This window comes from Equus caballus, chromosome X, assembly GCF_041296265.1.
Source record: "Equus caballus isolate H_3958 breed thoroughbred chromosome X, TB-T2T, whole genome shotgun sequence".
Classification (NCBI taxonomy): domain Eukaryota; kingdom Metazoa; phylum Chordata; class Mammalia; order Perissodactyla; family Equidae; genus Equus; species Equus caballus.
Genome location: NC_091715.1, coordinates 26,338,863 through 26,355,521, shown reverse-complemented (window position 1 = coordinate 26,355,521; position 16,659 = coordinate 26,338,863). Strand labels below are relative to the sequence as shown.

The following is a 16,659-nucleotide window of genomic DNA, read 5'->3' as shown; positions in this document are numbered from 1 at the left end:
ATTTAATGTGTATATTAGTTTCCTAGGGCTGCCATAACAAAGTGCCACAGACTGAGTGGCTTAAACAACAGACATTTATTTTCTCACAGTTCTAGAGTCTGGAAGTCTGAGATCAAGATTTCAGCAGGGTTGGTTTCTTCTGAGGCCTCTCTCCCTGGCTTGTAAACAGCTGTCTTCTTGTTTCTTCACATGATCTTCTCTCTGTACATGCCTGTGCCCAAATTTCTCTTCTGATAAGCACACCAGTCATATTGGATTAGGGCCCACCCTAATGGCCTTATTTTAACTTAATTACCTCTTTAAATGTCCTGTCTTCAAATACGACCACATTCTGAGGTACTAGGGTTAGGACTTCATCCTATGAGTGTTGAAGAGATACAATTCAGCCCATAACAATGGAGTAGCTTTGTAAATATAATGTGGAATGCGAACATAATGGTGCCCAAAGGAGTAGAGCTAGACAGGAAGGGAATTTGAAAAATTCAGACTACAATTTACAAGTGACTGAGGTGAAACTATAAAAGTATGCCACATATGAACTCTGAATTCCAGAGTCCCCATAAGGTCATTGAATAAGTGACCTAAGGAGATATTTTTACATTAGTGTTACTATAAAATCATTAAAATATTGTAAGATGATAAACTTGGCAAAAGTTTCTAGATTATCCTTGTCATATTAGAAGACTTGCATGATCTAGAGATGTGTCAGCTTATTGAATCTGTCTGAAAAGTACTTTCCATTAAACCAAGGAACAATACTAATTTGAGATCCAACAGGAAGAAAAGTACAGAAAACTGGCATTGCTTTTCTTTATATAATATTTATCACTCTTTCTGGATCTTTGGAAACACTAAAGTGCTAATGATTGATATACTCAAATGAATATATGGTCAAATGAAAAGTATACACATTTGCATCTAAATTACATAATTCTTTTAAATAAACTTATATGGAAGGTGCTGAAGCTTTTTCAAAAATCACAATCATGTAATAAAAACATGTGACCTACAGATCTAAGGCAGTCACATTCATGATAATGATTCTGATTTTTTTAACGTGAAAAAAAATATCCAACTCTCATGCCCCAAGACTCCTTAGTACATTTTCATTTCATGTGCTTTCTTGGTAGATGGAGAACTTAACTCAAACTGTTAGTCTCATCTGCCATTTCCAAGGATAAATGTGAGATTTTTTTTCAAAATAAATTGAGTATTCATTTAAATGCAATACATTAAATGTATTTGCCAATCATTTCAAGTATTTTTGACTTGGAGAAAATTTGAATATATAGAGTCAATTTGGTTTTAAACTGTTTCATTTATTTCTACTGAATTTCAGTTCTGTTGATCTAAGAACATATTTAGTTATATATGAAAATATATGAATGTCTAGATAAAAATATTCTTATACATAACATTCAGTTGCTAATGAAATGTTTATTTGACCTTTAATTTATCCAAAGCATGCTTTAATATGACTACAAACTTTTGTGTTTTATTTTACTATATTTTAATTATACTTACTCATTATATATCTAATTCCAGAAAAAATTATTTAGAGTGACTTAAAGAGGTATATATGATTCAACTGATCAATCATAAATAAGTTAGAAAACTAGAGAAAGGGGAAGTTACAATAGGAAAATAATAGAAACTTTGCATAGAAATATGCTCACAATATCCGATGCATGGTGGAAATAGGCAGAGAAAAATAAAGCCTCAAAATTTGGCACCAAGCTCCCTATCGGGCAAAACTAAGAAGTAAGCATATTTCTTTTTATTGTGATAAGGACACTTTGCATAATATCTACCCACTTAATGGATTTTTAAGTGTACAATCCCATATTGTTAACTATAGGTACAATGTTGTATAGCAGATCTCTAGAATTTATTCATCTTGCATAACTTAAACGGAAGTAAACATATTTCTGAGATTCAAAGTGTCCAATTATCAAAATGATCATTAAAATATTTTTAATGGGACCGGCCCGGTGGCGCAGCGGTTAAGCGTTCACGTTTCACTGCGGCGGCCTGGAGTTCGCCTGTTCGGATCCCGGATGTGGACATGGCACAGCTTGGCAAGCCATGCTGTGGTAGGTATCCCACATATAAAGTAGAGGAAGATGGGCATGGATGTTAGCTCAGGGCCAGTCTTCCTCAGCGAAAGAGGAGGATTGGCAGTAGTTAGCTGAGGGCCAATCTTCCTCAAAAAACCAAAATTTTAATGTACTAGTCGTATGTGAGGTTTTCCTAGAATTTAGATATAGAAGGAAAAATTAAGGAGGGCTGTGAATGAGATAGCACCATTAATGTTCTTATAATAAACAGAATAAAAAGGTACATGATGCCATTTTTCTGTCAGTATGCCTCCAGTCAGAAACAGTGCCGAGAGTCTGAGCCTAGACTTTTGCCGTGTCTTCTTCATGAATGAGTCTCAAGAGTTTGGCACTGCAGGATCCTTTTGATAAGCCACAGGTGGTGTAGAAGTGGACTTTCCAAAATAAAATTGCTTGTCTGTTTTCCTCCCGCTCAAAATTCTATGTTCACGCATTCAGAACCATAGATGTCAGAACATATAGCTCTTCCAAAAGATGCTGAATGGTGCATGACGTAATTCCAGATGTTTAAAGGTGCCATCTACTTGGAGAGGACTCTAAACTTGTGATCTCTTATCCCAGATCAGATTTTTAGTGATCTCACAAGAGAAAGAATGGGAGGACTTCTAGAAGTAACTAGGATGGTGGCAAGGTTGGTTAGCTGGAGGCACAGCTGGAGGCAAGAAAACTGTCCTGTCAGTTCCCACTGTATGAGCATGCTCCCAGATTGCAGTTAGAGGGAAAAATGAATAAATTTACAAGGTATTCTAAAGTTTTGAAAAGGTAAAAGAAAAAAATTAATTAAAATAACAGGAAGCAGACATTGTAGATTAATGATAACAAATGGGATAAAAGTTTCATAGTGGGAGTTGAAAAGTTCAACTATTGATGCTAATTTGAAATTCCTAAAGCCAGTAGCCGTTTCACTGTATTTTTAAATTCAAACAATCTGCCTCCATCAGGGTAGTAATAAAGAGGGAGAAAATAATATTAAGGTTTTCAGAGAGTAGATCACTCTTAGCTACATGGTCTGGACAACAAGATGCCGTAAGGGAACCATAATTGTGACATCCGTCAGCCCATCAGCGATCAGACATTCTCTCACTTTGGACCTTACAAATCTCTGTTAATGCAGTTTGCCAGGTTGAGATCAGAAACACTGAAGTCCATGGAGTAGAGACAGACACAAGGGAAGGAAATGGTAAGGCAAACTAGGGGAGACTGCCAGAACTTGGGGAGTTTGAGCACCAGCGCCGCACAAGATTCCTGCGCTGTCATGATAACCCCTACTCTCTGAGACTGCTAGGTGAGCATTAACAATTTCACTTGCCAAGAGGACAGGGAAAATATCCGTTCTGTTCACTGGTGTTTCCCATGCACATCACATGGTATCTGACATATAGTTGATGCTCAATAAATATCCATTTAATAAAATAAATTGCAATTTAAGAGATAAAAATTAAAATATAATGGCAAAATATTTCTTGAGAGAAAAGAAAAATGCCAATGTGCTTTTAAAATAATGGTAAGTTTTATGACAAATGGAAGCATGAGCAATCATCTGATCAAATGCTCCCATTTTGTAGATGAAAAAATAAACGTCCTGGTACATAGCGTATTTGCAACTAGAATCCAGTACTAGCTCTGATTTCAACAGCTTTTTCCCACTGTAATTATTGTTTATAAATCTTATTTTCTAGTAATAGTAATTTTAAGATACTCTAACACTAAAGTAACAAAAAAGTGTTCATTATCCACAGTGAGATTAAAATACACAATGACTAAATTCAAAGTGCAGAATATATAAATTCACATAAAAATAATAAAATGAAAATTCTGTGTGCACTTATCACCTATTATCATCTGCAGTCTATTGTCACTGAAGTGATTTTAGATTTTAAATGTTATTTGTTAATGTCTTAAAATCACTCTGATTAGTTGGATATAAGTAAATCAATTCTGAATATCCTCTTACTGGCGTCAATTGCTTAGCATATGAATCGAGCGCAAAAATGTAACCATAAGAAAGTAAATATTTACGGGATTAAATAGAAGTTTGTATCTCTGATGATCATCATGTTTGGAAAATATAAGCTTCAACAAAGTTTAATCTATTTGGTTTTCTGATTTAACCACTAACAAATTTCATTTATTCCTAATTTACTTTCAGTAATCAAAAATTCAAAGCCATTTAAATAATTCAGCTACATTAATGCACTTTAATATCCACTGTGTTATCTAAAAATTAAAAATGGTCAAATATAACTCCCTGGAAAAATAATTTTGGTCTTATAATACTTTAAATCCATCAGCTTTTTGGATAGTTCATATCTACCATTTTTCATAAATTGACCATTAGATTTTATCAACGGTAGTCTTTGGATACTGAGAGTTGCCTGAGAGAGTCACACACACACACACAAATGTTGAATTTAATTCAGAGTGTTAAATAAAGCAAAATAATTGATGTCTAAATAGCTACTTATGTAACAAGTCATGATTTTTCACATTTATTTCAGGGAGAAATTTTTGTTATTCAACATTAGAAAGAACAGTTATAAGTTTCCTCAATTATCCTTCTGCTGTTACTTCAGTCCTAAAATTTAATGACAATCACCCACTAAAATCTTGTGACAGAATGCACCATTCGATTTTGCCGGGGATTCTCGGCATTGGCTCCACACAGAAATTACCCAGGGAACTTTATAAGCCTACCAATGCCTGGGGTCTACTCCCAGAGGTTCTAATTTAATTGGTCTGACTGTGGCCAGTGTCTCTAATATTCAGCAAACTTTGAGAACCACTAGATAATGAAATACAAGCAGTCTTATGAGATCTACATTCAGTTCAGCCAACCATGTCCTGTATTTTTTTAAACACTCACCTTTCACAGTTTAAAGAGATCTGGCCTCTGGTCCTAGATTATCTGGATAATTGCCTCAACTCATCACTCCTCTTAGCTATAAAAGCATGAGAACTATTACTTATTTCTAAAGTCTGTTACACTATCATTCCCATGAAAAATTACATATCTTTTTTTAAAGAGAGCACGGTAATTTATCTGTGAAGTGAAATAACACTAGCAGATCATTAACTTGGTACAATGAATGCATCAAGCAGCTGTTACTTAGAAAATAGAACATCTGTTAAATGCCATTGAAGTCACTATTCACTGTCATTATAGTTATAGCTATAATTTCTGTTCTGCACATTCTGCTTTCATGAAATTCTTCTTTAATAGACAATACATTATTAATAAAAAGTCAATACACATTGCTGTAAAATCCACTGTTTAATGTTTTATGCTTTTGAATTTATCATTATATTAGTCTGTCACATTAACCTAATAATAAAATATGTTCTAAACCTCTAGCCATGACAGAGTAATGTAGGGACCTCAAAAAACAATTAATATCATATTTTATCACATTTAAGACATATTAGATTGTATGATGCACCATTGATTTAATTACAGCTGTTGTGGATCAAAAGAAACACCACCATCTTAAACATAAATATAAATTGTGAATTTCATCTCAATTTCAGAAACCTTCATAAGCAACAAATGCACATTTTTAGAATTTGTGGTAATTTGTTCATTCTCTTCCTGTGAATATATTTTGTCAGTAAAGGTGAAAGCACTCTGTCCCATTCCTGATGACCAGAAATGGTATAATATTTATGCAGACTGATCGAAGGTAGAATTCACTTGGGGAGGAGAACCTTCTAAAACACCTTTTATGGGTATATTAGTTAATTATTCATCCATATTAGAGTGAACTTGCACAAGAGAGCAAGAAAGAGCTAAAATTAACAAGAATTTAGTAGCATCCTATTAAAGGGAGAAAGGTATGCAGAAATGGGGTTATGGTACATATTTGACTAAACGTGGGGCTGAGTGAAAATAGAATCTAAGGGATAGGAGACACTTAAGAGATTAAATAAGTGGAGGGGAGTGGGGAATCATAGGAAATCAGATAGAGAAGTTATCCTAAGAATATAAATCCCTGGGAAATTCCAGGAAAACTTGTGGAAGGCATTGGACCTCTGAAAATGTGAAATGGGTGGGAGAGAAGGTCAAGCCCAAGTGGGTTATGTTTCTCTGCCATGTTGGAAAGTATCTGTGGATGTGTTCCTATAGGACCAGATAGATAATCCAATGGTTTTTACCATTTTAACTTTAAATAAAATTAAAGAAAATGTTTCCATCACGTGATGGTATGATCAGCAGAGACCAACAGAACAGATTTTTTCACCCTGCTACTGCATCAGTGAAGTGAGTTGAGGAGCTGATAGCTGAATCCTGAACCTCACATCCCATTAAAAATTAGACTCAAGTGACTTACCTTATAGATGTGAGGAATGAATTAGAATGTATTTTCTATTCTTCATGTAAACAATGGGTATCTTCATTAGGAGAGATTAACATCTGCTACCCATTTTTTTTATTATAAGGAAATTATAGTGGCATTTAAAACTTGCTACAGCTGGTAAGAAGTAGACAGGATATCCATTTCTTTGAAATCATGGAAGTTAGTGTTTAATATTTTGACTATTGTGGAGCTATTAAATGTTACAAATTAAAGATAATGAAAATAAAAATATGTTAGACTTTGTGGCAATTTATATTTAAATTGAGATCTACTTTTATCTGATATTTTTTCCTATGTCATTAAAACCCTGAGTGCCAAGTATATAGTTCACATTAAGCTGCTGTTCAAACTCCTGAAACTGGACATATGACCATGTCATAGGTCAAAATAAAACCAGCTGTGCATAATTTTGCTTTTTATTCAGCCTTAAAATCAACCCTAGAAGCTGTCACACTATGGCATAATTGAAAAAACTAAAGGAGCTGAGTTACAATTTAGTCATTGAACTTGAACTTGCCCATTCAGGAGGGTAGACCTTCCAGAGCCCTCTCCACCTCTCATCCCACAAGGCAGCAGAAAAAGGCATGTGTACTGAAGATTGGATGCTTTTTAAGAGGGGAAATGTCTTTTCAGTTCATTCTCCCCATCTCACCAACCCCATAAATAACTCTACCTCCCTCAGAGAGGAATGAGTGATGGTATAGAGAGAATGGCCAATGCGGTAGCTGTAGTTCAGTTCAATAGTTCAGTTCTCAATGCATCAGCAAGTATAGACATGCTTCTGTTATGGGAAACTATTAGAGCAAAGGAAAAGGGCTCCTTGACATCATAAAATGTATGTTTACAGTTTCTAATAAGTACCCCGTATTCCCCTTTTGGTGGCTTTTGACTCCAACTTTCATACTTTCTAACCATTTTTCCTTTGTCTTTAGTTAATCCAAACCATCCAGTCCTTTGTGATCAACTCCGGTCTCAAGTATCACCTCTCCCTTGAAGCCGTTCATGCTTATCCCAGCCATGACTTGTCTTTTTCCAAAAATTATGTTCTAATATGATGTCAAATTATTTGATTGCATTTCAGCTTTTCTCTGTAGCTACACTGTAGGTAAGATTAGACAGGGTATGCAAGGACTCCTCTTTCCTTATCTCTGGTGGTGAATGGCATAGCACAGAGTGGATAGTAGGCACCTGATGCACATTGACTAATTGAAATTTAAGGACGATCTTCAGAAAGCAAGATCAGCATATTTTTTGAAGTCTAAGACCTATTTTTTATTATTTATAAATCATACCTTTTATTAAAATTTGTTTGTGGGGAAAAAAGTAAACATCCATTAAATGAGCACAATATGTTTTCTAACCAAAAATAGCATGTATACAAATGATTAAATACCAGTTTATTCTTGAATATCATATATAAAAGTTCAACTCTGGATCTTTTTACAGTAAGAGTATAAATTTTCTCGTGACTCAGGCTTGGTTATATGCGGTTATAAACCACTACAATGATCACTGCTTTTTTTCAAGCTCATGTTCATCATGGTGATAACTTTAACATGTTTGAGTTTTATCTTATAATATTGAGGAATCTAAAATGACACCAGAAATTAATCCACATTCCCTATTTTGTTGTTCTCATTAACTGAATGAGCTATCAATGGACATTAAACATTTTCTCTTGAAAATTAGCTGGAGAATTTTGGCAGATGTTTAACACATAATAGTTGTTTGTGATCCATGAGCTATTTTCAACAATGTTTCCTAAATTCAAAATTTGTCTGATCTCTGCTAAGATTTGGAAATTTCCTTTGCCTTTAATTGCATTGCCTGGCTTTGCATTGCGCTGCCTGCACAGCGACTTTTTATATCAAAGCTAAAACATAGTGTCATCTTTATGAGGACATTTTAAGAAATAAATAGTGATCCAAATATAAGTTAAGATTCAACTTTGTGAAGTGTTACCTTTGTGAATAAATCAATTCTAGTGACAAGCCTTTCATCTGGAATCTAGGAAGTAGGGAATGCTCATTTGCATATATTTCCATGTCTTTGACAAACTCAAATGTAGATTTTATAAGGACAGGGACTTTGTTTCTCTACCATTTTATCCACAGTACCTAGAACAATGGCCACCGTGTATGGTTGTAAAGGTAGTGTATGACACGAGGGTGCAGACAAAAGGAGTGAAAGGGCTGAAATCTAGCCCATGACCACTCACAAGTCAAACTCCAGAGGGGCTGTTTACACCCAAAGGGGGCATTTCTCATAATTTTCTAAAAGACACTAAGTAGAATCGCCTATGGTCTTGCTATAATAGTGGCATATTTAGTAGGAGCTCAGTAACATTTATGATTGATAAATGAAGGAATTGCTTCTATGAATTGGCAAGCTCACTCATGTGCAACAGGTGATACCTACATTACAAACAACGCTCTGAATGGTAGCTGATAAGTTCATTTGGTATCAATTACTTTGATTTCCGATATTTTTATATTGAAAAAGAAAAAGGCGAATACAAAAGAATATTTTAGAATGGAAGAAACAGTGGTTGTCTCTCATATAGAAATTATTTTGTACAAGCTTTTTACCTCCTTTATTCTCCCTGCTTATTTGATGTCAAAGGCAAAACCAAAATGTATGTATATATATGTGTGTGTGCGTGTGTATATGGTGATATAGTGATATAGAGTGGAACAGGATTTGATGGTATGGAGGAAAGACAGCCAGAAGAACTATTTAGATATATTATAAAGATAGAAAAGACATCTTGAGAGCATTTACGAGTAAGACATGAGATATAGGCTGGCCTCATAGAGACCATCTTTCTCTCATCTACTTGGACCACCTCTGTTACTCTCTGTGCGTATGTTTCATTTGACTCTTTGCAGGTGGGTTCCCTCCACTTTCTTATTATTGCTGCTACCCAGTGATTGTGTCTTCCTATGGCTTTGACTTGCTGTAGTGAAGACATCAGCTCCATTTTCAAATGACTTCTCAGCTGGTGTGCTATCGCGATCTCTATATTTCTCAGTTAAACTTGTTGAGAGAAGATCTGTTTGGCTCTGGCTTACCTGCCAGTGAATGTCCAACAGCAGTACATGGGCAAGGGAGGGATCGGGGCGGAGGCAGAAAAGTACAAGATGGCCATGTGGTCAGCCATGAAGTCATAAGAAAGGGGCTGCAGGTAAAGCTGACAATAGACATTTGTACTAGGATCATTTTTTCCATCGACTCTCTACATAATTTCTAATATTAAATGTGCTTATTTTCATGTTTTGTAAATCAAGTCTTAGGAATCCATGTTGCTCTCTTAGGGGATTTTAATATTACCTCTTTACTTTCATTGACCTGTAACTGAAATTAAGCATTTTTTCAATTATGAATATGAGCAACAAACTCCAGTAATATCAGCAGTTACTGTGACTTTGCCAGCAGTAGTAATGACAGATAACTTTATATCACATTCTAGTCATTGCATATACTTCAAAACACCAGTTATGCTCATTATTACTTGAAATTATTCTAGTTAATGATCTGATGCTAGATCATTGTAGTTACACATGTTAGGAAGAAAGCATGTATTACTATCTCACAAATTTAAAAAGGGTATTTTGTATATTGTGTTTCAATATAATTGATTTCATTTGAAATCCAGTGAATTTTATTTTATGCTTTTAAAAACATTATTACGAGAATGGATCCTTAAGTTTCACCAGATGCCAAATAGGTTTGTGGCACCAAAAAGCTCAAAATTCCTACTGTAGAAATACAAGAGTGTAGGGGCCAGCCCGGTGGAGCAGTGGTTAAGTTTGCACGTTCTGCTTCAGTGGCCCGGGGTTCACTGGTTCGGATCCTGGGTGTGGACACGGCACCACTTGTCAAGCCATGCTGTGGGAGGCATCCCACATATAAAGTGGAGGAGGATAGGCATGGATATTAGCTCAGGGCCAGTCTTCCTCAGCAAAAAAGAGGAGGATTGGCGGCAGATGTAAGCTCAGGGCTAGTCTTCCTGAAAAAGAAAAGAAAAGAAAAGAAAAGAAATACAGGTGTAATGATTGCTGAATTTTCTAAAAGCAGTTGTTGCTTATTTGTGGATGAGTTTTCTAAGGTCTGCCTTTAGCCAACACATTTATATATTAAGTAAATATAAATATATTTAGATGGATAATATGTATGCTTATCTATTAATATATAATCATAAATATGAAATTAATCATCTTTATTTATACATATTTGTTCATATATACTCAATAAGGAAACTATAATGTATTTGGTGTGATTTTCATCATTCATAAAGACATGGTTCAAGGTTTAAACCCTTGAAAAAAATCTTACCATAGTAATCATACACACAGCCATTTCAAAATCTTAACACTACAGTATATTACTTGAAGTTCAAATGCTGTCCTTTTCACAGGCTACTCAGAAGGAGATTGAGAAACAGAAGGTTCACCTAAAGAGTGTCACAGAATTAGGAGAGGCCTTGAAAACGGTTTTGGGCAAGAAGGAGACCTTGGTGGAAGATAAACTGAGTCTTCTGAATAGTAACTGGATAGCTGTCACTTCTCGAGCAGAAGAGTGGTTAAACCTTTTGTTGGTAAGAAAAGAGGCTGGAAGATTTTCAACCCCTCTCCAAACTGTGGAAGAAATTACATAAGCATTCAATAATAATATTTCTGTTTGCAAATTCCTCAACTCTACATAAATGCTGGCTGTTAATTCAATTTCTCTAGCTGTATTTTAATATAATTTTGCATGTTTGTGCTATGTTGTATGTGTTCTATATGGAGATCCCACCTAAAAGTAATTTAAATGGTACTAAACTTTTGTCTTGTTAAAATTGTAAAAAGTAGGACAAATCTTTTAAGAATATTATCTAAACTCTATCACCCACAGAAAACCGTTGAAAATATTTAAGTTTTGAAATTAAATTTAAGCATTTTTGCTATTGACTTCTGGTTTGTTTTAGCTCTAAAATATGTCCCATACTATTCCTATATTGTACATTTTAAATATTGCATATGATTTGGAAAAAGTTATAATCTCAGTTTATAGGATTCCTAGGTTCTTTTTTATGCCTACTTGATCTCATAAAGATTAAAAATCATAAACTAAGTTTTGCTACTAATATTATAATTCTGTTAATTTTTCTCATATATTTTGAACTGATATACATGTAAACATTTAAGAATTATAGATTTATTATAAAATGAACACTTTATCAAAGAAAAGAATATGATCTAACCAATAATATGTCATGGTATGTCTCTGTAAAATTAAGGAATACCAGAAACACATGGAAACCTTTGACCAGCATGTGGATCACATCACAAACTGGATCATTCAGGCTGATACACTTTTGGATGAGTCTGAGAAAAAGAAACCCCAGCAAAAAGAAGACGTGCTTAAGGTAGCAAATAAAATATTATGAAAAGTAATTTTCAAACTGCACAACAGTTATGTCAATCATCTTTGTCCTAAAAGATACCAAGGACTTCTTAATAAGAGTGAAAAAATTCTTCCTGTGTTCCTTCCTCCCTCCTTCCCTTTTTCCCTCCCTCCCTCTTTGCTTCCTTCCTTCTTTCCTTCCTTCCTTCCCTCCCTGCTTTCTTAATTCAAATGGGAGTTAATGATTTTGAAGAGTTCTGTAATCTAGATATCTGTCCATACTTATCTCTCAGCTAATTGCACACAACTTGAACTGTGATGAGAAAGGGACTCCAGGATTTATTTTGGTGTCATATTGCAAATTCCTGCCCATCTTAATAGTAGTACTATGTCCTTATATCTAACACAAAGATCAGTTTCCCAGCATTATTCACAGCCTATCTCAGTAAACACCGGAAGTCCAATCATCTGGACATTTTGCCTATGCAATATCTGAATCTTAGTAATTAGTAACAATACTGAGCTTATATAAAACTGAATTTTTCAATTTTAATAATATGTAAACATGGCTTCGTGTTCTCTCTTTTTGTATTGAAACCAATTAGGACGTCCTAAGTCTTCTTTCTCATAGGCAACTTAACTGTTACTTTAAAAAACGGTTCTTGTAAAAGCATATGAGAGGTATAATGTGCAAATATATCTTGTTGATGCTATATTATTTCTATTTGGTTACATCTTTCTTGATTAAATAGGAAGAGTTGAATTTTAATGAATTTATTTAAATTAATGATTCCTTATTTTATTTTGCTGAAATTTTCAATAATTTTATTTGACTAGTGGGTTGCTATTTAAAGAACACTGAAAAATTGTGGTTTCTGCCTCTACAATTCATTTTTTTCTCTTTGATGCACTTGATATTTTCTAAGGATTTTAATTCCTTTTTGATGAAAAACTGTAAAGGTATTTTAGGCTATCTCCAAAACATATTTACCCTCTTGTCTGTACCTTATTTTGCTCTTCTTTCTCCCTTGATGTATAGGTAAGGAATGTCATCTTATGGTGAAATTCCTTCATGGTCTTTAGAGTAATAGGAACTGAGTTATTTCACTCATAGCCTCTCTGACCCCTTGAGTCAGGCAGAACCTTCCTAAATCCCTCTGTCTGTGACACAGAATTCATATCTGTTAGAATGGCACTCAGTGTGTTAAACAAAAAGGGAACTCAACAGTACCAGGAAGGAATAGAAAATTGTTCTTCAGCTACCTTCCTTCCTGAGCACACATTAAGGTTGTTCCACAACTGTGAAATTCGGTAAAGATAAGACTAAGTACAAAAGATTATGATTGTTGCAAACAACATAGAGAAGTCAGGAAATCATCCCTTGTTCTTCCTCAGACATAGATCAAAGACAGTGACCTGTTTTCCTGAGATCCCACACATTCTCACTCTACTCCTATTTTATGGAAGTTGACTTTTTTCCTCCTTCAATATTCCTCTGTATGTGCTCGCTCGCTCTCTCTTTTTCTCTATCTCTTTCTATCTCATTCTCTCACTCTCTCTCAACTTCCACTTAATTACTAACTTCAAGCCCTGTCTCTTGCTCACGGAATATAGCGTTTAAAGGCTGAAATGAATGACATGCGCCCAAAGGTGGACTCCACACGTGACCAAGCAGCGAACTTGATGGCAAACCGCGGTGACCACTGCAGGAAAGTAGTAGAGCCCAAAATCTCAGAGCTCAACCATCGATTTGCAGCCATTTCTCACAGAATTAAGACTGGAAAGGTAGGAAGATCTGCTCCAAGGTGGAAACTAGTGATAAATGATCTCTTGCGAAGGTTGCGCAGTACTCTGAAGGGGGCAAGCAACCCCCACATCAAGGTTTTCAAAAGGAAAAGGAAGGTCAAAATGTATTTAAGGAAATTTTATCACTGAATCTCATGAGAGCTCAATCTCCCTCCCTCGATCCCCCCCCCCCCGCCCCGTTATTTTTTTGTCATGCCACAGCTATTCTAGAACTGCATTCTGCACTAGTTTACATATGTACTTTCAGGGGTAACCTGCAGCAAAGTAACAAATAGCATGCTGCAGGCCACTAACAACAAGAAAAAAGCACAAAAGACATCCGTCTAAAGAAAGCACTACTGACGTCTTTTGCCAAATATAATATTGCTTGTGTGTAATATGGATCAAATATTCAAAATGAGGCCTTGTACATCTCTTGCATGATCTAGGGTGTTTGTACCTCTTTATTGGTTGTGCACATGTGTATGTGTGTGTATTTAACTTGCTCTTGCTAGTTGCCAATATTTACTGTGACAAAATCCGTTAGGCTATAATGACATGCTTAAGCCATGAAAACAAATAATTGCAAAGGTTATATAGCCCAATTTTTGTAATTTTATATGTCTATTTGCATTTATTCTATTTAATGAAGAACCAGGGGATATGGAACTTTTGCATGATAACTCTTCATATTTGTGTAACATTGAATGAAGTCAAAATCTTACCTAATAGGGAGCTTGCAAAAATATATAAATATAGTATTATAGAACTTCAACTCTTTGGGGGAGTGTAAAAATGCAAGAAATTGCCAAAAATTTATAAAATATAGCTTGACACATTTTTCAATATATATGATATGCTTTCAAATACAAAAATGTATGTAAAAGAAATAAATGTATTTACATATACAGATAATTGCTAGAAATAATCTTAAATGAGAAAAATGTTACTGAAATATTTGTGAGTAAATATGATGTAATATGTCAGGTAAGTATTGATTCCTGGAAAAATAAGAGAATGCGTCTGAAAAATATTTTGATAAATATAGACATCCAATAATAGCATGATTTACAATTGCTACATTTTCAAAGGCATTACAATGTGTCATTGTTATAGTATATATTTAAGAGAGCTTTAAAAATATATGGAAATATGATATGAATTTTAAATACTTGATGCACATGAAACATAGTTACCCTCCAAAACTCACCTACCCAAAGCAAAAAACTATTAGCTTAGCTGAATTCATTGTTGCTTCTTTGTAATATTTAAGTTAACTAGTTCGTTCTTTTCACTTATATATTATTTTTAAGTAAGCCATTCTCACCAGAAAAATATTTGACAGGCTCTGAAATTTTATTTTCAGAACATAGTTGTTTTTTGTAAGAATTTACTCTGCTGTTTAAAGAGACAATTGTTTTTACTTCTGGAGATATCATTAGAGTATGTAATATCTAAACAACCAAAGGTTATTTCAATCATCTAGAAAATGGATGCTAATACTTCATTACTAAATTTTGTATTCTTCCCATCACATATACTTCTTATATATATATATATACTTTTTAAAATTTTACTGAGGTCACATTGGTTTATAACAGTATGTAAATCTCAGGTGTACATCATTATATTTCAGCTTCTGTATAAACTGCATCGTGTTCACCACCAAAAGTCTAGTTTCCATCTGTCGCCATACGTATGTGCCCATTTACCCCTTTCACCCTCCCACTCTGATAACCACCAATCTGTTCTCCTTATCTATGTGTTTGTTTACCTTCCACATAAATACTTTTTAATAAATCACTAAGCTATAGAATATTTAAGAGAAAAGAAGGTATTATTTTCTTGATTATTTCAACAGTAGCTTGAGATAAATTATGTCACAATATTGTGACTCGTAGATATTGAAAAATGGGTAGAATTCATCCTGAACCATAGAAGCTCACAGACTTAGCGTGGCTCAGAGAAGTTTGTGAATTTTCATTCTGTGTTCTGTATGAATTTGTCAGTATACTTCCAGACATCATGCATCAGGTGAGCCACTTGGTGTGCTTCCTTTATTTTCCTCACTGAAGAAAGGCATGAGATTTTAAATCAATATTTTCGTTTATATATTAGTTAACAAGACAATCACATTTTTACTTTGCAAGATATTCCTTTTTCTCTAAAGTAATATAGATGACTGGATACAGTGGTGACCCCATTTGGGGGCTTTGAAGAGATAATTATGCTTTATCATCATGATGAAACCAAAAACATGGACATAAGGCATATCTGACATTTTGCTTATTTATTCATTGCATCAACTAATTATATTGAGTATCCATTGTGCTAATGAGCATGGGGATATACAAGGGTGTAAAGAATACTTGCTTAAAAAGTATGTGTTTATAAACACAAATTTAAATACTTCTTGCAGTTATGTAACATGCTTGACACTAGTACATCTTCAGTTCAGGATGTTCAGTTAATGATGAAGTTGTCCCAGCAATCACATAGTGTAATAGGAAAAACAGTAGACATGGAAGACTGAATTATAGGCCTGACTTAGTCAGCATTAGGCAGAACATTAGACTCTTCTGCAATTCCCTTTCAGTGTTTTTAAGATAAGAGAGTTGAACTAGATTAGTAGTTTTTAAAAGGAAAACTATCCTGCCCCCAGCAAAGGAGTTATTTAGAATAGAATATATAAAATGGATAAGAGTAGAGTTACCGTATGGGCAGATTTCTGCCCTTTTATCTATCTCCTTCCTATCTTGGGGTTTAGGAGATAGAAGTTATGTCCACAGAACATGGTGTGCAATTTCTGGGTTCGATTAGTTAAAATTAGGACTAATTAGTTAGACTAGTCCCTAATAGTTCTAAAATTTGACAGTCCTATGATCTTTTGTTGATGTAATGAGGAATTTAAAATAATGACTTGTATGTGTGTTTGCTTGTGGAGTAGGGTAATTCTGGAAGTGCTGGAATTCTCAGAGATGGCTTTTGATGTCAAAGTCAACCTCCTATTATAGTAG

The 16,659-nt window shown here is 34.5% G+C and overlaps 1 protein-coding gene across 8 annotated transcripts in view; it reads left to right on the top strand.

Annotated features, from left to right (window-relative positions):
• DMD (dystrophin) overlaps positions 1-16,659 on the top strand; it is a 2,262,230-nt gene that overhangs the window by 1,101,442 nt on the left and 1,144,129 nt on the right. For all 8 annotated transcript variants that reach the window (XM_023633802.2, XM_070257261.1, XM_070257256.1 and 5 more), the window contains 3 exons: positions 10,887-11,066; positions 11,751-11,879; positions 13,472-13,642. In XM_023633802.2, the coding sequence (XP_023489570.2) occupies positions 10,887-11,066; positions 11,751-11,879; positions 13,472-13,642 (480 nt within the window). The remainder of the gene's footprint in view (positions 1-10,886; positions 11,067-11,750; positions 11,880-13,471; positions 13,643-16,659) is intronic.